The 17827-nt window shown below is 36.7% G+C and overlaps 1 protein-coding gene across 3 annotated transcripts in view; it reads left to right on the top strand.

The window, feature by feature from the left end:
• Positions 1-5605: 5605 nt before the first annotated feature.
• Positions 5606-17827, top strand: part of Nyap2 (neuronal tyrosine-phosphorylated phosphoinositide-3-kinase adaptor 2) — a 227562-nt gene continuing 215340 nt past the window's right edge. For 2 of the 3 annotated variants that reach the window (XM_051190565.1, XM_051190567.1), the window contains exons 1-3: positions 5606-5940; positions 6287-6775; positions 16335-16571. In XM_051190565.1, the coding sequence (XP_051046522.1) occupies positions 16351-16571 (221 nt within the window). In that variant the 5' untranslated portion in view covers positions 5606-5940; positions 6287-6775; positions 16335-16350. Of the gene's footprint in view, positions 5941-6110; positions 6186-6286; positions 6776-16334; positions 16572-17827 lie in introns of those variants that run through there. The other variant, XM_051190566.1, reaches the window with a different exon arrangement.

Raw genomic sequence — 17827 nt, forward strand, 5'->3', positions numbered from 1 at the left:
GTCTCTCTGTCTGCCTGTCTGTTGTCTATCTGTCACCTATTTGTCTCTGCCTTTCTTGGAGTCATCTCTTACCTTGTATGAAGAACCATGAAGAGTGCTGTTGACTAAGCTTGACAATTGACAACCTGATATCTGGTTCTCATCCTCTGGAACTTGGAAGAATCACTTTCTGCTGATTAAGACTGTCTATGCCTTAGATTCTATGGGATCTGCTTATAGTATCCCAAACTGACAGATGAGTTGTGAAGTAACTCAGACTTCTACACATCTAACAAGACCCCAAATAATATTCACAGGGAGGTTCTGCAGTATACTTTGAGTTACAAATGTTTTTATTCATTCTTATAATGTAAATTATGAAGCATCTACATATGCATCCATTTACATTTCTAATAAATTTCATTAATTCTTAAAACATGTGCTGGTTATGTGATAAAATAACTATACATGCTTTTCTTAGACTTTTAATTTCTATTATTTTACAATTTTATCCTGTACAAGTAAATCAATGTAGCTTTATAAGATATTTTAATACTCTGTTGAGGACCTATATGCCAATAGCCATCAAATTCCTTCATTATTAATTTTATTCAAATTTAAGTCACATTGACTATAATGAATTTATAAAAATATAACTATTTACAAAATTCCAAAAGAGGTATCTTTTTTGGATATTTCCACCATACTTCCTTCAGACCTCCATTATAAACTGCACCTCCCAATACACATATTAAAGCCTGAATCCCTAAAGGCAATGATATTTGGAAATTAGGTTTTCGAGATGTAATTAAGTTTAGATAATGTTGAGAGAGTGAGGTCTTGAGACTGTTAGTAGATTTACAGGGAGAGCAAGAGAAACCAGTCCCTTCTTTTCAGCAAGCCAGAAAGGGTCCTCATGAGGAAAAAAAAGCATGTTGATCTTGGACTTGAAAACTAGAAATGTGTAAGGCACATGGAGTGTGGTACTTTCTTACAAACTTCAGACTAGCACTGTATTTCAAAACGAACCCATGTGTCTTTTTAAAATAAGAACGACATGTTTGTACATCCAGTGACTCTTCACATGGAATCCTTTTTTTAAATTTCTAGTTAATTTTATATTGGAAGTCTTTGAATTTTCAGGTAGAAAAAGTGTAGATTTTCTTAAGCATTTACGATTTGACTTACTAATTTTATTTTGAAATATTCATTTATAGTTTCATCATTGAGATGATCTTTTTTATGCTTATCACATAGGTACTTCATATTTTCTACTTCTGTACACAATTTGCCATCTGTTTGTGCCTGGATTTTTTCCTCTACTCAGCAAATCTCTAACCCTGGTGGGATGGAGTCACTGTACTGGCACTCTAGGGTCAGAAAGGAAAATGGCATTCTTTAAGGAGTTTTACACAAGCACGTGTAAAGAAGTATAAGCAATTATGTTCATCAATGTTATACAAAATTCTCATGATTTTAATTTTAATAATTCACTAGATATTTCATAGAACATACAGCAAGTACCAACTTTGGCTGTAGTGAATTAGAACAGGCTTCTAAGGGTAAGAAACCTGGAGTAGGTAGTTACTCACTCAAAGAAAGAATTTGGATGGCTGGAGTACAAGTGATCTGAATCACTATCATCGGGTGCCTTTTTATTAAGAGTTTTAAAATTTTGAGAATACATATGAAAACAACTATATTTATGAACCCTCACTAAAAAATACCATTTGTTCAAATGAAGCAGTGGTGTCTGTTTCAGTAATCTTTTTTATCTGTCTTGCCACATGTATATCCCACAGAATATCATTCTGTCCTCAGGTGCTGTAAATTTAGCTTGTGAGTATTATACTATTAATCACTACTTAGTTACAAAGTATCTGGGTCAGGCAGCACCTGTACCAAACAGAATTCACCAGCTCCTACATGGGGTATCAGTATGACTTCTGGTGACATCTAAATTTTTGCAGGCAAAATAAAGTAGGGGGGGCGTGTAGATTTTCTTTTTCTCTCAAGAGTTTCTTCTCTTGCTGGTGTTGGGTGCCTTCGATAACCCTACTGGATGGAAAGGACATTAACTTTTGACTTAGTAGAATAACTTTGTTATAACATGGGTTTATATCCCTAAACAGATCATAGAGAAATGCTAGAAAGGCTTTGTTAAAAATGATGACAAGACTTCAGGAAATGCTTGGTGACTTGAATTTTAGGTAGCTAGATTATTTTATGTCAGTCATGAATTCTATCATATATGTCACTTTTACACAAAATGGTATTCCTCCTATCTGGATGGTTTATAGCATAAGACACATTTCCAGAGCTCTCCTCTCCCTCTGAGTTTACCGAAGTTGTCTATTTAACAAATAAAGTACCTACTCTTTTTCACAATACAACAAAAAGAGGTGACTTTTCCCTGATTAAGAATTTTTAGAGAACTTTCAGCCACAAGTATTATGGGAATCCATTCCACCAATAGTGTTTGGAATACCAACTTTAAGGCATGGCTTCTGTGTGCGAACATGATCTCTTTTAAGAAAGAGGAGGGGGTCTCGCAAATTCTATTGGGAGGTGGGAGGTCAGAGCAACAGCAGGCTTTGTGGTTGTTCTCATCTCCCTGGGCAGATCAGTGGAACACGGCAGTTGGACTCGTGGCGGCTTAAACATTGTCCTGTGTATGTAAGTCTGTATTTCCCATTGAATCTCTATAATAAAGACCTTAGTAAATTCTCAGATCACACAAAACATGCAGTATATGGTTTCCTAGGAATACCAGAACACTTAGCCACTCTGTGAAGATAGGACAAAATAAATAAATTAACTTACTTATAAATAACTTAATAAATCACATAACTTAACATTGAAATTTTTTGTTCTTTGTACATCTTTATCCTTATAAAGATTTTCAATTTTAATTTTTCTTGATGCATATTTCTCTGACATGAAGCTGCATTTGGTTCTAAGGTTATGTGAAAACTAACAATAGGTCATTCTGTTTTATTGAATTGACTTTTGAAGAAATAGTTCTAAGCGCCAAACCTCAAAAGTGTCACAAACTCCTAGACATTAATACATCTCCTGATACAAAGTTGTCCAATTAGAGCACACTGTAGTTAGAATGAAGGCATTGTGTGCTTGAGCGAATGAGCATGTTGCAACACAATTTCTAGGTCTTACTCTCTATTTTGGAACGACAAAAAATAAGGAAACAAAAAACTTTGGAAAGAAAGGAAAAGGGAAACAAAAGAGGGAGAGAAGAAAGGAAAGGAAGGGAGGGAAAGGAAAAGAGTCAGAAGGGAGAAAAGAAGAAATATGAAGGAAAGGAGGGAGGGAGTAATGTAGCAAAGAGAGAAAAGCGAAGTAAGGGGCAGCTAATATCATACAATTTCTCTCAACATTGGAAATGTGATACATATTTTATTCTTCTTTTGAGATTAAAACTAACCTCTCCTTTTTGGAAACTTTGTGGTAAAACTTGTCAGGTCCATTTTTATTACTTACTTACTTTATTTATTTATTTATTTTTCTTTTTTTACTCTTTGGGGAATCATTCTCTGGCATGGAGTCACTGTGACCAAACCACTATACTAGACAATGACAGTAAGAGTCAGCGATTTAATTTCTACTCCTGCTTAGAACTGGTGGTAAGTCATTTCATTTGCCTGAGTACTATTTTCCCATTAATGTAGAGAGATTTCACCCTTGTTTAGTCACACTTCCTGTATTTCAAAGTTTATCCATCTAAAACTGCTTAAATTATCAGTCATGATAAGAATATTTCCATTTCCCCAAATGTCTGTCACAAGAACTCCGTTTTTAAAACAAACAAACAAAAAGCAAAACCACAACAACAAAAACAAAAAAACTTTTCAACTTTGGCTCTAAGGTGAAAGACAACTTATAAGAGCACTTTACTACCAAAAGTAATGATACATTAGTAACCCTCTTGAATCACAGCGTGAAAGCTGTTGCCAGGTTGTAAGTGGTACTTGAGTCTCTTTACTGAGATGTGCTAAGTTTTTAACATTACAGGCTGGGAGAGTGGGGGGATGGGAGGGTGGAGTGGGAGGGGGCCTGGGAGGGTGGAGTGGGAGGGGGCTGGGAGGGTGGGGGATGGGAGGATAGATTGGGAAGGGGGCTGGGAGGGTGGGGTCGGAGGGAGGTTGGGAGGGTGGGGGATGGGAGGAGGAGTGGGAGGGGGGCTGGGGGCTGGGAAAGGAAAGGGGAAACTATTTGAGAAAGACACAGCTGATATGATCTCGTTCCCTCCCCCACCTGTTCTGCCCTCCTTCCTTTGCATATATGTAATCTTCCAGGGCATCCCATTACATTAGATGGAAACCCTGTTGAACTCAAGAGCTGGATACACAAAGACCTGCCTGGAAGTTCGTGGTCAGCCAGTTTAAAATGTATGTTAGAAGAATAACGAGTCACAAAGAGTGAAATATATTAGCGATATATACAGCAATATAATGTGTTGATTTTATTTCTCCCCAGGTACTTACAAGTTAAACTCAAAAAAACCCAAAATATATGGAATCCTAGCTTAATCCTCTTTGTCATTTAAGACTTAGGAAAGGTGACGTCAAGATTACTGCTATTATGGTTTGTTGGTAGATGGGGATATTTCATATGGAGTTGTTTAACTGAAAGGAGAGCAGCCTGCATACATACAGCCATTTATTATAAAAAGTTCTGGGGGAATGTGACGTGAAAAAAAACTGTAGAGACCACAGTGTAAAAGTGTGGACACATTTTCTATGAAAAACTCTTTTAACCCATATGAAGCTTAGACCCGATTCTTATTGTTAGTTTTAACAGAGTACTCCTTTATTTCCCCATTCCCCTTCCCCTTGGTTACCTGCTTTCCCCCAACTTTCCTTTACTCCATCTTTCTTCTTGTCTTGTCATTACACAGAAGAAGACACAGAAATCATCGCCTTGTACCCTATATAAACTTACTATATTATTTAAAGATCTATTTGCATCATTTACTGTGAGGAAAAACAAGCTTGAAAATTTGGATTTTATATATATTCACACAAGAATATAAATATAGTGTGTATGTGTGGACACAAGTATATACACCTGTCAATCATAGTGCATAACGTTAATCATACACAGACGGATTCAGTGGAATATTAAGAAAGGAATTCAGTCTCGTTGGAGAAGGTAAGAAATAGAATGACTTTAAGGCATGTCTGCAGTGAGTCTGAAGGAGTTAGGCGTGCATATGGAGTAATCACTGTACATTTCACTTTGGTTAAAACGTCTCGGTCCCAGGGAGACCTTTGTTCTGTGTACGTGCACTGTGCACGTTCTTTCCAAGTGGGCTAGTTTTGTTCTCATGCCATGGGAGCAGGTGGCATCAAGCTGTTTTGATGAGGTTAAAAGGCTCCTCCCCCTCTCGGAAGCAGCAGCCTGAAGTACGTCAGCAGTAATTGTGTGCATGGCTCTGCTGTGCAGGGTGGGTGGAGGCAAAATTGATATCAAATAAGGGCATCAAACTGAGATCCGATAGTTCCCGTTTAAGTTGCTGCTCATTTTTCTAAGCCCCACTGGGGCGAAAAACCTTATAACTTAAATATCCTCAGTGCAAGAACAATAGTCCTGATGGATTTGCATTTCCTTTCTGAAAAATATTGATTTAGTGCTAAAGAGTGGATATAAATGAAGAGGTTTCTTTATCTTCTTTTTATTTTGTTATTGACTTTAGCTCAGTTAGATAAAAGAGACACGTTCTGTTGCTTGAATGGGAGGCCTTTAATGGGGATGGGAGCCCCCAGGGAGCCGAAATCGTTGCTGCTTTCGGGATTTCTTGCCATTTCTTCAGTCATTCTGCCTCCCTTTCTAGTGGGCCTAGGGTGTGGGAACTGTCCAAGGTTCTAGGATGCTGGCAGCTTTGCCGTTCAATGCGGGCGGATTGCAGAAGCAGAGGAGACAGATTACTGCTTATTGCAGAAGGTAGGTTCTTTGTTTCAGAATCCCTGATTAATCAGCAGCGGCAGCATCAACAGACTAAGGCAGCTGGAGAGTAGAGAGATGCAGGAAGGGAGGGAGTCCGGGGAAGGGAGGGAGGGGAGAGAGAGAGAGAGAGAGAGAGAGAGAGAGAGAGAGAGAGAGAGAGAGAGAGAGAGAGACAGACTAGAGCCAGAATGGTTGTCATGGGGGAGGGACGATGCTACAAGCTAGGCTTTTCCAAACCTTCTGTATGTATGCAATGACAGAGAGTATCTTCTTTGGGGCTGCAAGAAGACATTTAGAGAGGCTGTGTCTAATTTTTGTTGCCATATATTTTTTGTCTTCACAGAACATGACCAAATGAGGTACCTTAGCCAGATTGGTGATTGCTTCGGGTCTTGTAATCATCTGTGTAGCAAAGTGGGTAAAATCATTCAATTTCTTCCCTGCTGGACCTGGAAGGAGAGGGGCTGTGCGCTCATCCCCACCCATTAGCTATGCCCTCTTTTCTCCGAATGTCGATTTAAGGAAGCAAGCAGCTGTCTTCTGCCACTGCATCTTCTTAGCAAACTTTAAAGGGCATTTAATCTGATAGATAGAAAGAATACCGAAAATGCTCTGGTCTCTAGTGATGAAGAATCTTGGATTCGACACTTTCCCCATCCAGATATAATGTACTTTAATTGAAGAAAAGCTGAACTGACCTACAAGTCTGTTTCTTATGGTGCTGGATCACTCCTACCGAACTGCCCCGAGACCAGCCCTGAGAGAGGGCTCTGACAGACCCAAGTCACCTCCTGACTATTGCACTTAGCTTTCCCCGGGGACTTAATTTTTGGTATGTATCTCATTTTTTTTTCAGATTTATAAGCATGCTAATTGAATCTGGAACTAAATAGAAGAAGCAATTGGTTATAGAATGGGATGGATTATAGTTAGGGATACTTAATGCTGAAGTTTGCATGTTTTATTAGATGGAGCAGAAATAAAGATATAACATGGGCATCCACAATGTTTGTGAGACCCCAGCTATTTTTAATCCCTTACTCACCTAGAGATTACCATGGAAATGTTAAATATAACTTCATTAGTAAAATAAGATATGTTAACTTATTATAAGAATTGATAGTATTTCGATGTCATTAATTTCTCTTCAAGTTGTGTGTGCTGCTATTTATCTTAATTCCATACCATAAATATTTTACAACAGGCTCAGTTCATTTGTGCCATCAATGAGAAATAGATTTTACATTCTCAGAAAGAAAAATATACAATCTACCACAAAATACCCAAATTGATAGACATACTTTGAAGCTGAAACTGCTTATTTCTGGTTCCAAATAGACATTTTCCTGAAAATGTGTTTTATTATCAGTCAATATCAGGAAGATTTCATTAGTCTCAGCAAAATGTACATCTTCTTGAGAACTTTGGGTAGACTTGTTTTCTTGGAAAATGCACTGATTCCAGTGGAACATCTTCATTCTGATTTTCCAAACTATCCAGGAATATATTCAATACTTGAAATGTACATGTTGCATATTTGGGAAAATATCGTTTAAAAATGGTCATCTTTCCTGAAAAATACTAAAGTTGTTTTGGTAGTAAAGGAGTACTTATTTTTGTCTAAAGGTAGTGAAAAATATAAGGACATTTACTGGAAGATGTTACATGGCATAATTTTGATAATTTTAGTATCTACATTTAATCAGCTAGCATAGAAATATGAATAGAGAGCAAAAGCAAAAAACTAATCTCCAAACTTTTCACATTTTGGACATGCTCCAATTTATTTGATGTATTGTAAAGTGTTAACTAAAAAAATAATGAGCTAACAGAGCCAGGGATGTACAAATGGTTTTGTTTTTTCTTTGAAAAGTAGAGCACACTTTTGTCCAACTCTGAGAAGAAGGGGATTTTGTGAAAGACATTTAATATTTAGGAAATTGTGAAAACAGACCTGTGAAAATGCTACAACTTTACAAAGGCCAAGAAGAGTTATAAACCTTGAATGGGTGGTAAAGTTGTACAAAAGTGTCAAAATCTCTGGGGAAAGAATGGTGGCTATTGTTCAAAATCAGTCAGTCACAGACTATCATCTCAATTAGATGGCTTCCACTGCAGCGCCAGTCAGCTTTGCAATTTAGTAAACTGACTATATGTGCTTTGCAAATACTGCCTTGTAAGCGTCTGGAACCAATTGGCCCAAGGCTCCACAAAGTCCCTTAGCCACTGGCACCTTGCTTGAGCCTCTCATATTAGACAGAATGTAGCCAATCTTTTAAGACCTTTAGGAAGAGACACCACGACAACCTGGAAGTCAGGGAGATGCCTGGCATTTGCACGATCTATGCCCACTTCCCAGTTTGGGGGAGGGAGGTAGTGAAGAGAAACTCCCTGCAAAAAAAAAAAAAAAAAAAAAAAAATCTGTGTTCCAAGAAAGAAGCAATCAGTGCCTTTGTAGTTACTCCTGCAGGCTTTCTGGGTGGTAACTTCTTTCCCCATTTTGTGCAAAGCAGCTGCATTTTGAGAACCCTGAGAATGAGAGTATGAACAAGACCATTTGCAGGGTAGGGGGCAGGATTCCAAGCACAGACCGAAATCTCAGGTAGTAGTATTTGATAGTTTATAAATCTCTTCTTGCAGAAACAATTTTAGCATGGTTTAGCTTATGGGTTTTAACTGTGCTAGCTAGTTTTGATGTGGTCCTAGTCTGTGAAGTTAGCAAATTTTAGATAAGAAATTTGCATATGCATTTAACATACGTATGTGAAGCCTGACTACTAAATACTTATATTTTCACATGCAGTGTGTGGTGTGTGATTTTAGATTAGTGTAAGTAGATGCAAACAATGTAAAATAGTCTTTATACTGCTGAACAACTCGACAACACAACAACAACACAATAGTCAAAATCACCTGGGAAAGTATTCGTTGGACCTGAAACCCAAGGATTCTCTATCTCAAGGACGATGCAATGATGAAAACAAGAGTGAAAACCAAATTTTAATAACTCAAATTCCAAGAATTTCCTATAGTATTAAAAAAGTGCCCTTTAAAAACCCAAAAAGTGTAAAGAATAGAAACTAAGAAATTTGCACTATCTGTAAATAAACTGAAACATAAGTATAAAGTAAGGGTCACGTATCCAGCTTTTATCAAGTCATTTGCTCTCTTCCAGGTATTAGGATGTTTGAGCATATGACAAATCATATCATGATAACAAATGTAAATGAGCTTTACCTTGACCTGGGTGTAAGATTACCTTTCATTGTTCACTGTGGCCTACAATTTAGAAATTCTTATGAGTCTTTAAATATGGGAAAACAATGCACTCCCAAATTAGATTTGTCTTTCACTCTCGATTTTTCAATATAGGTGGGAAAATAAAGATTAAAGAAGTTATCTCCACTCTTTAGCCTTGAGAAGCCAAATATCATATAGAGAATAGCTTCATTTTAGAAATTTGGGTAACTAGTTTAGGACTAAAGGCAACAAAGTACCAGTGTCCAGGAAGCTGGTGGCCTGGTTCACTCAGAAGATGTTGGTATACATGAAACTCTTACCTAGGTAAGTGGAATTATAAGGTTTGTCACAGGTATTAGTCTTACTGTGTGACTGTACACTTCCATCAGGTCTGCTTTACAGAGATGGAGTGGTGGATCTAGCTACGCAGGAGATTACACTAATTGAGCAATTGTTTCAGAATTTAATAAAGGGAAGAGATATGAGAGATGCTTAGAGATAGGTGAGAAAGAGCCAGGAAGCCTAAATATTCATTTGACTCTTTCTGTTTGAGTTCTCTCCCACACCAGCCTGTGTCTTTGAGAAACTCAGACTCACCATAAGTGGATGCTATATTAAATAGACTCTGTAAACAGACAGTATGCACAGTGGCTTTCTTTATTGGTGGAGGGAAAACACTACATAAGCATGAAATCTTGGTGAAATTTGCATGCATTTATTTTTCAAAAATGCTCTGTATTTTTAAATTCTCTTTAATACTATGTGTTACAGAATGGCTTAGCACTTGAGTTTCCTTGAGCAAAGTATCAGCTACAAAAATGGAAGAAAATGAGAATTTTCTAATTTTACATTTATATCAATTTCATTTGGATCTACATGATTTTTGCTCTGTGTTTGGATAATGGAGAGTTTATTTCTGTGGAATATTTGTGAAGAATTAATATCACTATCAATTTTATATTCAGCACTAGTCAGGAACAATGATGGAATGATGGAATGGATATATATATATAGAATACATATATATGTATGTATATACATACATATATATATATACATAAGTATATATACATACATATATATGTATGTATGTAAAATTCAATCCAAAGTTAAATGCTTAGCCCGTTGGCCAAGGTAAGAATAGTGCATTATAGTTAAGTCAATTTTATACTGTTCTCCAATTTTAGACTGTCTCACAATATTATACAATGTAATCTTTGTGAAGGGTGTGGTCAAAGGTTATAAGTAACAAAGTGAAAGAATAATGTACACTGAATAGCTGAAAAAAATAGTCATCCACTTTATCATTGAGTCCAATATTTGTAGCTTTGCTAAGATCAGACATGAATGTAGGCATAGTATTCTAAATACTGAATGAACAGATTCTCTGGAAAATGCAGAGCATAGAAGTCTAGGAAGTCATACAGTAAAGACTTGAATTTTCCTGTGTATTGCATGGGATTCTGATCTGGTCATTTAACCTACTCTCCCATGAGAATCCTTGATATGATCTTTAAATTTAGTTATGAACTCCATTAAACACATACATGGCACTGTATTAACTACACTATTTGGATCAGTGCTGTGGCTTCCAAGGAAAGTACATCTACACTTAGAATGAAGATACATTGCTCTGAGAGTATAGACTGGCAGCAAAAGTCTCTCATTTCTTTTAAGCAAAAAAAAAAAAAAAAAAAAAAATGGGCACACAAAATTATTGATGGCCATAAGAAGGCAGAAGTTCTCTTTCAGCCTTCTGCATTCTAATGTTTCTATAGCTAACTAGAAGTCAAATGAAGGCGGTGGTTACTTATTAAGAAAACCCTTAAAATGCTATAAGAACCCATTTGCATTTTAATAGTAATCCCTAAGAGAGATCAGCTGAGGAATTCTGTGTCTGTTTAAACAGAATTGCAATTGAAGAGACAGAAACTACTTAAATGGACTAGACATGGAGCATGCCTCACTCAACATCTAACTTATCTATAAGTGTGCATTCTGAAAACACATTTAGGATTTACTGGATTTTCATGCTCATTGCAGCAAATGACAATAGTTATAACAATGTAAACAATTCACACAGTTCAATTTTCTGTTGAATCTGCTCACCATGAGAGACCTGTGGTTCATTCATATAAAACCATTCAGCTTCAAAAGGCAAAGTTGGAAGGTTCAGGATAGAGTGAACATTGTGTTCCATAGATACTAGTGTCCTTGCTTTTTAGATTTGGACAATGAGAGGTGGCATGCATAAGTGTCTTAATTATAAATTATTGTGTTAATAAATAAATAAATATGTGTACTCCCAATTTTGCCATTATATGAACATCTGTGATGAAGGAAGTGGTATTGTTTTAAATAATCTATCCACAAGTTTCAAAGTAAAATTAATTTATCAAGGAGCCATGCTGTTAAATTTAGTAGTTTCTGCAAGGCCTGAATGAGAAGCAGAAACATTTGTGTGTGGTTTTATGACCTGAGTTGCATCAACAGATCCTACAGGTGGTAGGAGAGAAGAGGCTAATAAGAGTTGACTCTGACCTCTACATTCAAGCTGTGGAAAGCATGCATGAACACACACACACATATACACACAAAAAACAAAATCATTAATAATCATTTTAAAATAAGTTCATTTTAAACACCAATAGTGGTTGGTGACAGATGGCTTATCTGAAAAAGGTACTTGCCATCAAGCCTGACAACTTGAGTTAGATCCCCATGACCCATATGATAGGGCAGGATAGTCAATTGCCTCAAGTTGTCCTTTGACATTCACATAGAAATTGTGGCATCATATATCCAACAATTTAAAAACTCCTCAAATGAATGTAATAAAAATGTTTGATTTAAAAAGAATTTGTGAAAGGCTCTACTAGAAATATCACCACAATGCTTATGGAACATATGTACTTTTTTTATTTAAATAAAATTCTCATGACATGGTTCATTCCAGTTACCATAATTTTTTTTAATGTAAAGTGAAGTTTAAAGTTATTAGTTAATGCAAAACCACAGACCTAGAAACCACTTATTTGAGCTCTTTAGAGCACATGGATGAACTTGTACCTGTGTTCTACATGACCTTTTCAGAGCCCAGTACATCACAAACTAATTTCTATGGGGACCAGAAGATAAAATACTGTGAGCTTAATCATTGGCAGACTGCTAGTCTTATTTTAAAGACCATGCATCAATGTTGAGAAGCTATACCTTCTTGTTCTCATAAATAATGACAATAAAGAATTCATGGCCAGGTAATGACATAAGCAGTAGGAGAATCAGATGAGATGTAGTTATTATTGTAGTTTTCTTCAGTAATGTGACATCTAGAAGATTATACTTCAGAATTTATCAGTGCCCTGTTTGTAGTAGATGCTCAATCTATTCTTAAATAGATGGATTGCCACATAACCAAATACGTTCCTAGAGGTGTGTATGGGCACATACATAAACATGTAACCCATTTTGATAATATGGAGTTGGACTTGACAATATGGTTGATTTTCTCAGAACAACAATTTAAACGTCACATAATTTGAAATGCTATTAATAATAATAATTAATGTCCAGAAGTCATTAACTACCTCGATAATATTTACAATATATAAGCTGTATAACAGTCACTGGAAAACCTCAGCAAAATAAATAAATGAATAAAATACAATCCTTTGGATAACCATGCCTCTTGCACTTGGAAAAAATATAGTTTTGCTGGAGGGCAGAGTGGGAGGACTCATTCTAGCCTGAGGTGTTACCTTTAGCATGCTTATAACACTGACTTGGCTTGCTTAACTCAGGCAAGATTAATTGTCATGAAGTTAGGCTCGTCTCTTTTTTAGCCTGGAGTCCCTACTAGGGATGTTCTTGAAATGCAATCAAATTCCTCATAATAGTAAATCTTTAGATAGTTGAAGATACTTTCTTGAGTCCCTTTCACCAATATGGAATTCATTCACAGTATTACTGTCTATTCTTCTAGATGACCACCTCTTAAGCATGTAATTGTAATATGATTCAATTATATTACATATAATTCAATACACTATATAGTTGGAATTAAAAGACTATTCAGTTCTAACTGACCAGACCTAAGAAATCAAACAATAAAAGTTAAACATAAAAATCCAAAGCCAATAAACAATGTAAAGTTTTTAAAATATCAAAGACTGGAAAAGAAATCTTTTAAGTTCAGCATGAGATTCAAATTTAAATTAACTGGTAGCTAAAAGGCTAATAAATTCTGATATGTATTGAGATTTCAATAACTACTACCCGGGTTATTAAGTATGATTTTCACTTCAGAATGACTTTGATGTATACTGAAAAGCTGAAACTTCTTGGCTTTTGTAATAAATAGAAGAACTGATCAAAATTTTTATGATTTTTAAAGAAAGTAAGATCTGTAGAGTACTTTGTGTTTGTTTAGAGAAAGGGTCTCTAAACATGGCAGACATATGCCACACTCCATTCACTTGTATCAGTTTTCTACATCATAGTGATTAAGGAATTAAAGAAGCCTTATTACCATAAAAGACGAATTTTTTATTATTATGTGGTTTAGTTTTTTCTTGTGGTGAAGGCAGTTTTTCTACCTCACCTGAAAGTTCTTCAAAGCATGGTGATTTCTAAAACTTGCCTGTCTGACCACCAAGTCACCTACCTATTCATTGTGCATGCATGCATCCATCAACCCACACACCCACTTCACACTGGTGTTATTGTCCAGCTTCTTTACTAGTGTTATCATGACTGGTGTATTTTAGTGTGCATGGTACTGTTGAGTTCTATTCTAAACCCTGCACAGCTATCTCTTCTGCAAATCACAGCAGGTAATGGGAGATTTATCATTCTTTCATAGTTGAAAGCTAGATAGATAAACAAAGTTCCATGTTTTAATCTGTGGCTTGATTTGTCAAGTTATTGCATCTGTAACTTAAGTTATTTTTTTAAAGAGTTTTAGTTAGCAATGCTATGATAATATCAACACCAGTGTTACAAGAATAGGGAGGATGTGTGTGGTCCTGTCAATACACAATATATATCGTAAAAAATCATGGCATGAAGCAGTTATAGAGGGCCAGTTTGAAAGTAACATAGTCACAAAAGTATATAAATTAGATGGCCAAAGTGTTTTTCCTTGGTTGTTATTATATTTTGTATGGCCATTGTAGATGTATACACTTTCACTAAAGATTTTTTAAGGGAAAACATAATTTAATTTTTCTCTAACATAAAAATTTTAGTTTAAATATGCATAGAAATGTCATTATGATAATGTAAACACAAAATTTAGATTTATGGTATTATAAAGATGTATTTTGAAATACAAAATTATGACTGTAATGATGCAAACCAAATATTTGTCTTCAGACACAATGTTTACACATTTGCAGGTTTCATGGCAGAACTGTGGTCCTTTGTCCTGCTGATGTTGTTGGCATTTGACACTCAAGTAACATACAATTCATGTTATTTCAAACACTCTGGGAGTGTGTAATTTATAATGAGGTATATAAATCTAAATTATTTATATAAAATTCAGGTACATTAAATGGAACACAAAAGTTTAATATAATATGAACAGGATATAATCCTTATGGATGCTATTATTTTCCTTAACAGCATTCTATAACAACTTTATGCTCTAACTCATAATTTAAATAAATTTTAATTTAAATTTGAAACAAGCTTGTCTTTCATGTCAATCCCCATTCCCTCTCCCTCCCCTCCTCCCTTACCCACCATCTCTTCCCCTTTCTGCTACCAAGGGAGGTTGAGGCCTCCCACTGGGGAATCTTTAAAGTCTGTCATATAATTTGGAGCAGGGCCTAGATCCTCCCCCATGGGTCTAGGCTGAGAGAATATCCCTCTATCTGAAAAGGGCTCCCAAAGTCCATTCATATACTAGGAATAAATGCTGATCCACTACCAGAGGCCCCATAGATTTCCGTAGCCTCACAATTAACACCCATATTCAGAGGATCTGATCAGTTAGATGCTGGTTTCCCAGCCATTAGTCTGTGGTCCATGAGCTCCCCCTTGTTCAAGTCAACTGTTTCTGTGGGTTTCTCCAGCCTGGTCTTGACCCTTTGCTCATCACTCCTCCATTTCTGCAACTGGGTTCCAGGGGTTCTACTCAGTGTTTAACTGTGGGTGTCTGCTTCTGCTTCCATCAGCTACTAAATGAGGGCTCTAGGATGACACATAAGGTAGTCATTAATCTCATTATCAGGGAAGGGCATTTAAGGCAGCCTCTGTACTATTGCTTAGATTGTTAGTTGGGGTCATCCTTGTAGATCTTGGGACATTTCCCTAGTGCCAGATTTCTCCTTAAACCTATAAATGGCTCTCTCTATTGTGGTTTCTCTTTCTTGCTCTCCTCTATTCTGCCCCGATTCAATCTTCCTGCTCCCTCATGTCCTACTCTCCCCTCCTCTTCTCCCCTTCTCTTTCTACATTTTAAACACATTAGTTTGTTTTCAGTGCATAAGTACACCTAGATGAGCACATGTGTGCTGTAGTGCAAGTGTGGAGACCAGAGGTCAACTTGGAAAGTCAGTCATGCTCTACCACTATAGGGATTCTGGGGGTAGACTTCAGAACATTAGCCCTGCCAGCAAGCACCTTTACCCATGGAGTCATCTCAATGACTCTTATCTTAAGTGTCACACATCACCAGAGCCACATATGTGATGGGAGATGCCATTATGTATATATGTTTCTCATACTGGCTAATGAATAAAGCACTGTTGGCCAATAGGAAATGAAGATAGGAGGGACTAGGAGACAAGGAGGAAAGAGAAAGTAGGAAGGAGGTTCAAGATGGAGAGTCTAGAGAGACTAGAACCACCAGCCGCCTCTCGCTGGTAAGACCACGTGGAAATGCATAGAAATGGGTTAATAATTAACACAGAGCTAGCCGATAAGAAACTAGTAACAGGCCAATAGAATTATATCTAATACAGAGTCTCTGTGTGCTATTTGGGGCTGGTGCGGTGGCGGGACAAGACCGGCAGCGGGCAGAAAAACCGTACTCCTTACACATATGTCCTGAGGAGTCAAATAACTCACTTGAGATTTGGGGTGACAACATCTTAGGGACAAAACTTAACATTCTTGCTAAGGGTATGATATATCGTCATCTCCAGGAAGCATCCCGTTTCCATGATACACTCCAAGATGATGAGTGCTAATCCTGAAGAAGACCCTTTGGACACTTTTCTCCAGTATATTGAGGACATGGGGATGAAGGCATATGATGGTCTGGTTATTCAAAATGCGTCTGACATTGCCCGTGAGAATGACCGCTTGAGAAATGAAACCAATCTGGCTTACCTGAAAGAGAAGAATGAGAAACGGCGAAGACAGGAAGAAACAATCAAACGGTAAGTAGAAACCATTGCATTCCATGAGGGAATCTACAATCCCTGCTAAGGTTGGCTGACACCTGGTCAAAAATGAGCTGGTCAGAGTATTGGCTGGAGACATAGTGAAAGGGACACCTGGATGTTACCAAAAGCTCATCTATCCTGCTGACAGATCCTGGCCTTGGTTAACAGCAGTTATTTGCTTGTGTTTTGTGCATATGGAGGTATAGATGGGCTGGGGAGAGAATTCAGTTTTCTTTCCATAAAAGCGTGCGTTGAACAACCTCTTGGTAAAAGCACCAGAGAGCACAGACACATTTTTTAGCAGCCAAAGTTTTATAAGAATGCTCACCTTTAATGGCCTGTGTTTATCGTTTTTACCTTAAAATAGAGTTCATCTTCTTCCTAGAACATGATGTAGACTAGTGAATAATAAGATGTGTATGAGCCTCTAAAGGCACTTGGAATCCTTGGTATATGCTCTTGAGCAGTTTTATGGCCATTACACCTCTTGGCTTGATACAAAGCATCCAAAGTTTGTTCAAACAAAATTGCTCTCTTGATGTAACACCTACTAGTGACAAGCTAATGAGCCACAGACTGCAACCTTTCAAATAGAGGTTAAAGCTCTTAGTGCATGTACACAAAGCAATGGTGCACAACTTTGGTTTTCTATAGAAAAATAAGGCCACTTGTTTCTTAAAGTGTTTCCCCATGATCACAGGGTGCTTTGGGGAATCCTGTTTTATTACTGGAGTTCACTTGCTAAGTTCAAATTTCAAAGTGGAGAAAATTATTCCTTTCATTAAATTGCATGACAGACTAGTAATAGGATATTTGGATGTTCATAGAGGACTTCCATCCAATATGTTAGTCACATACTCTCAGGGAAGATTACAATATTAAGGAAATGAAAATATTCTTTCAAGTTCAATTTTTTAGGTTGTAAAGCTGCAAGACAATGTTGCACCAAACCAGTAATTTAAAGAAAAAATTGTACATGTCAGAGAAAGATGGAGGGAAAAAAAGTGAACGTAGGTAGTGAAAGAGTAGGGAAGGATAGAGACAAAACTAGAAAATGTTTTAGAAGAACATATTGAGGGAACATACTGTTTTATTTCAGAATTATTAAAATTTTATCCAGTTTGACTTACAGATTGATTCTTTGGTGTAGAATGCTAGGCATCTTTTCATACTATTTCTTTTCTGTGTATCATTTCTGACAGACTTCTGCTTGTATATCAGTGTTTTTTTTTTTAATTTAGAATGTTGAA

Source organism: Phodopus roborovskii, unplaced genomic scaffold, assembly GCF_943737965.1.
Source record: "Phodopus roborovskii unplaced genomic scaffold, PHOROB, whole genome shotgun sequence".
Classification (NCBI taxonomy): domain Eukaryota; kingdom Metazoa; phylum Chordata; class Mammalia; order Rodentia; family Cricetidae; genus Phodopus; species Phodopus roborovskii.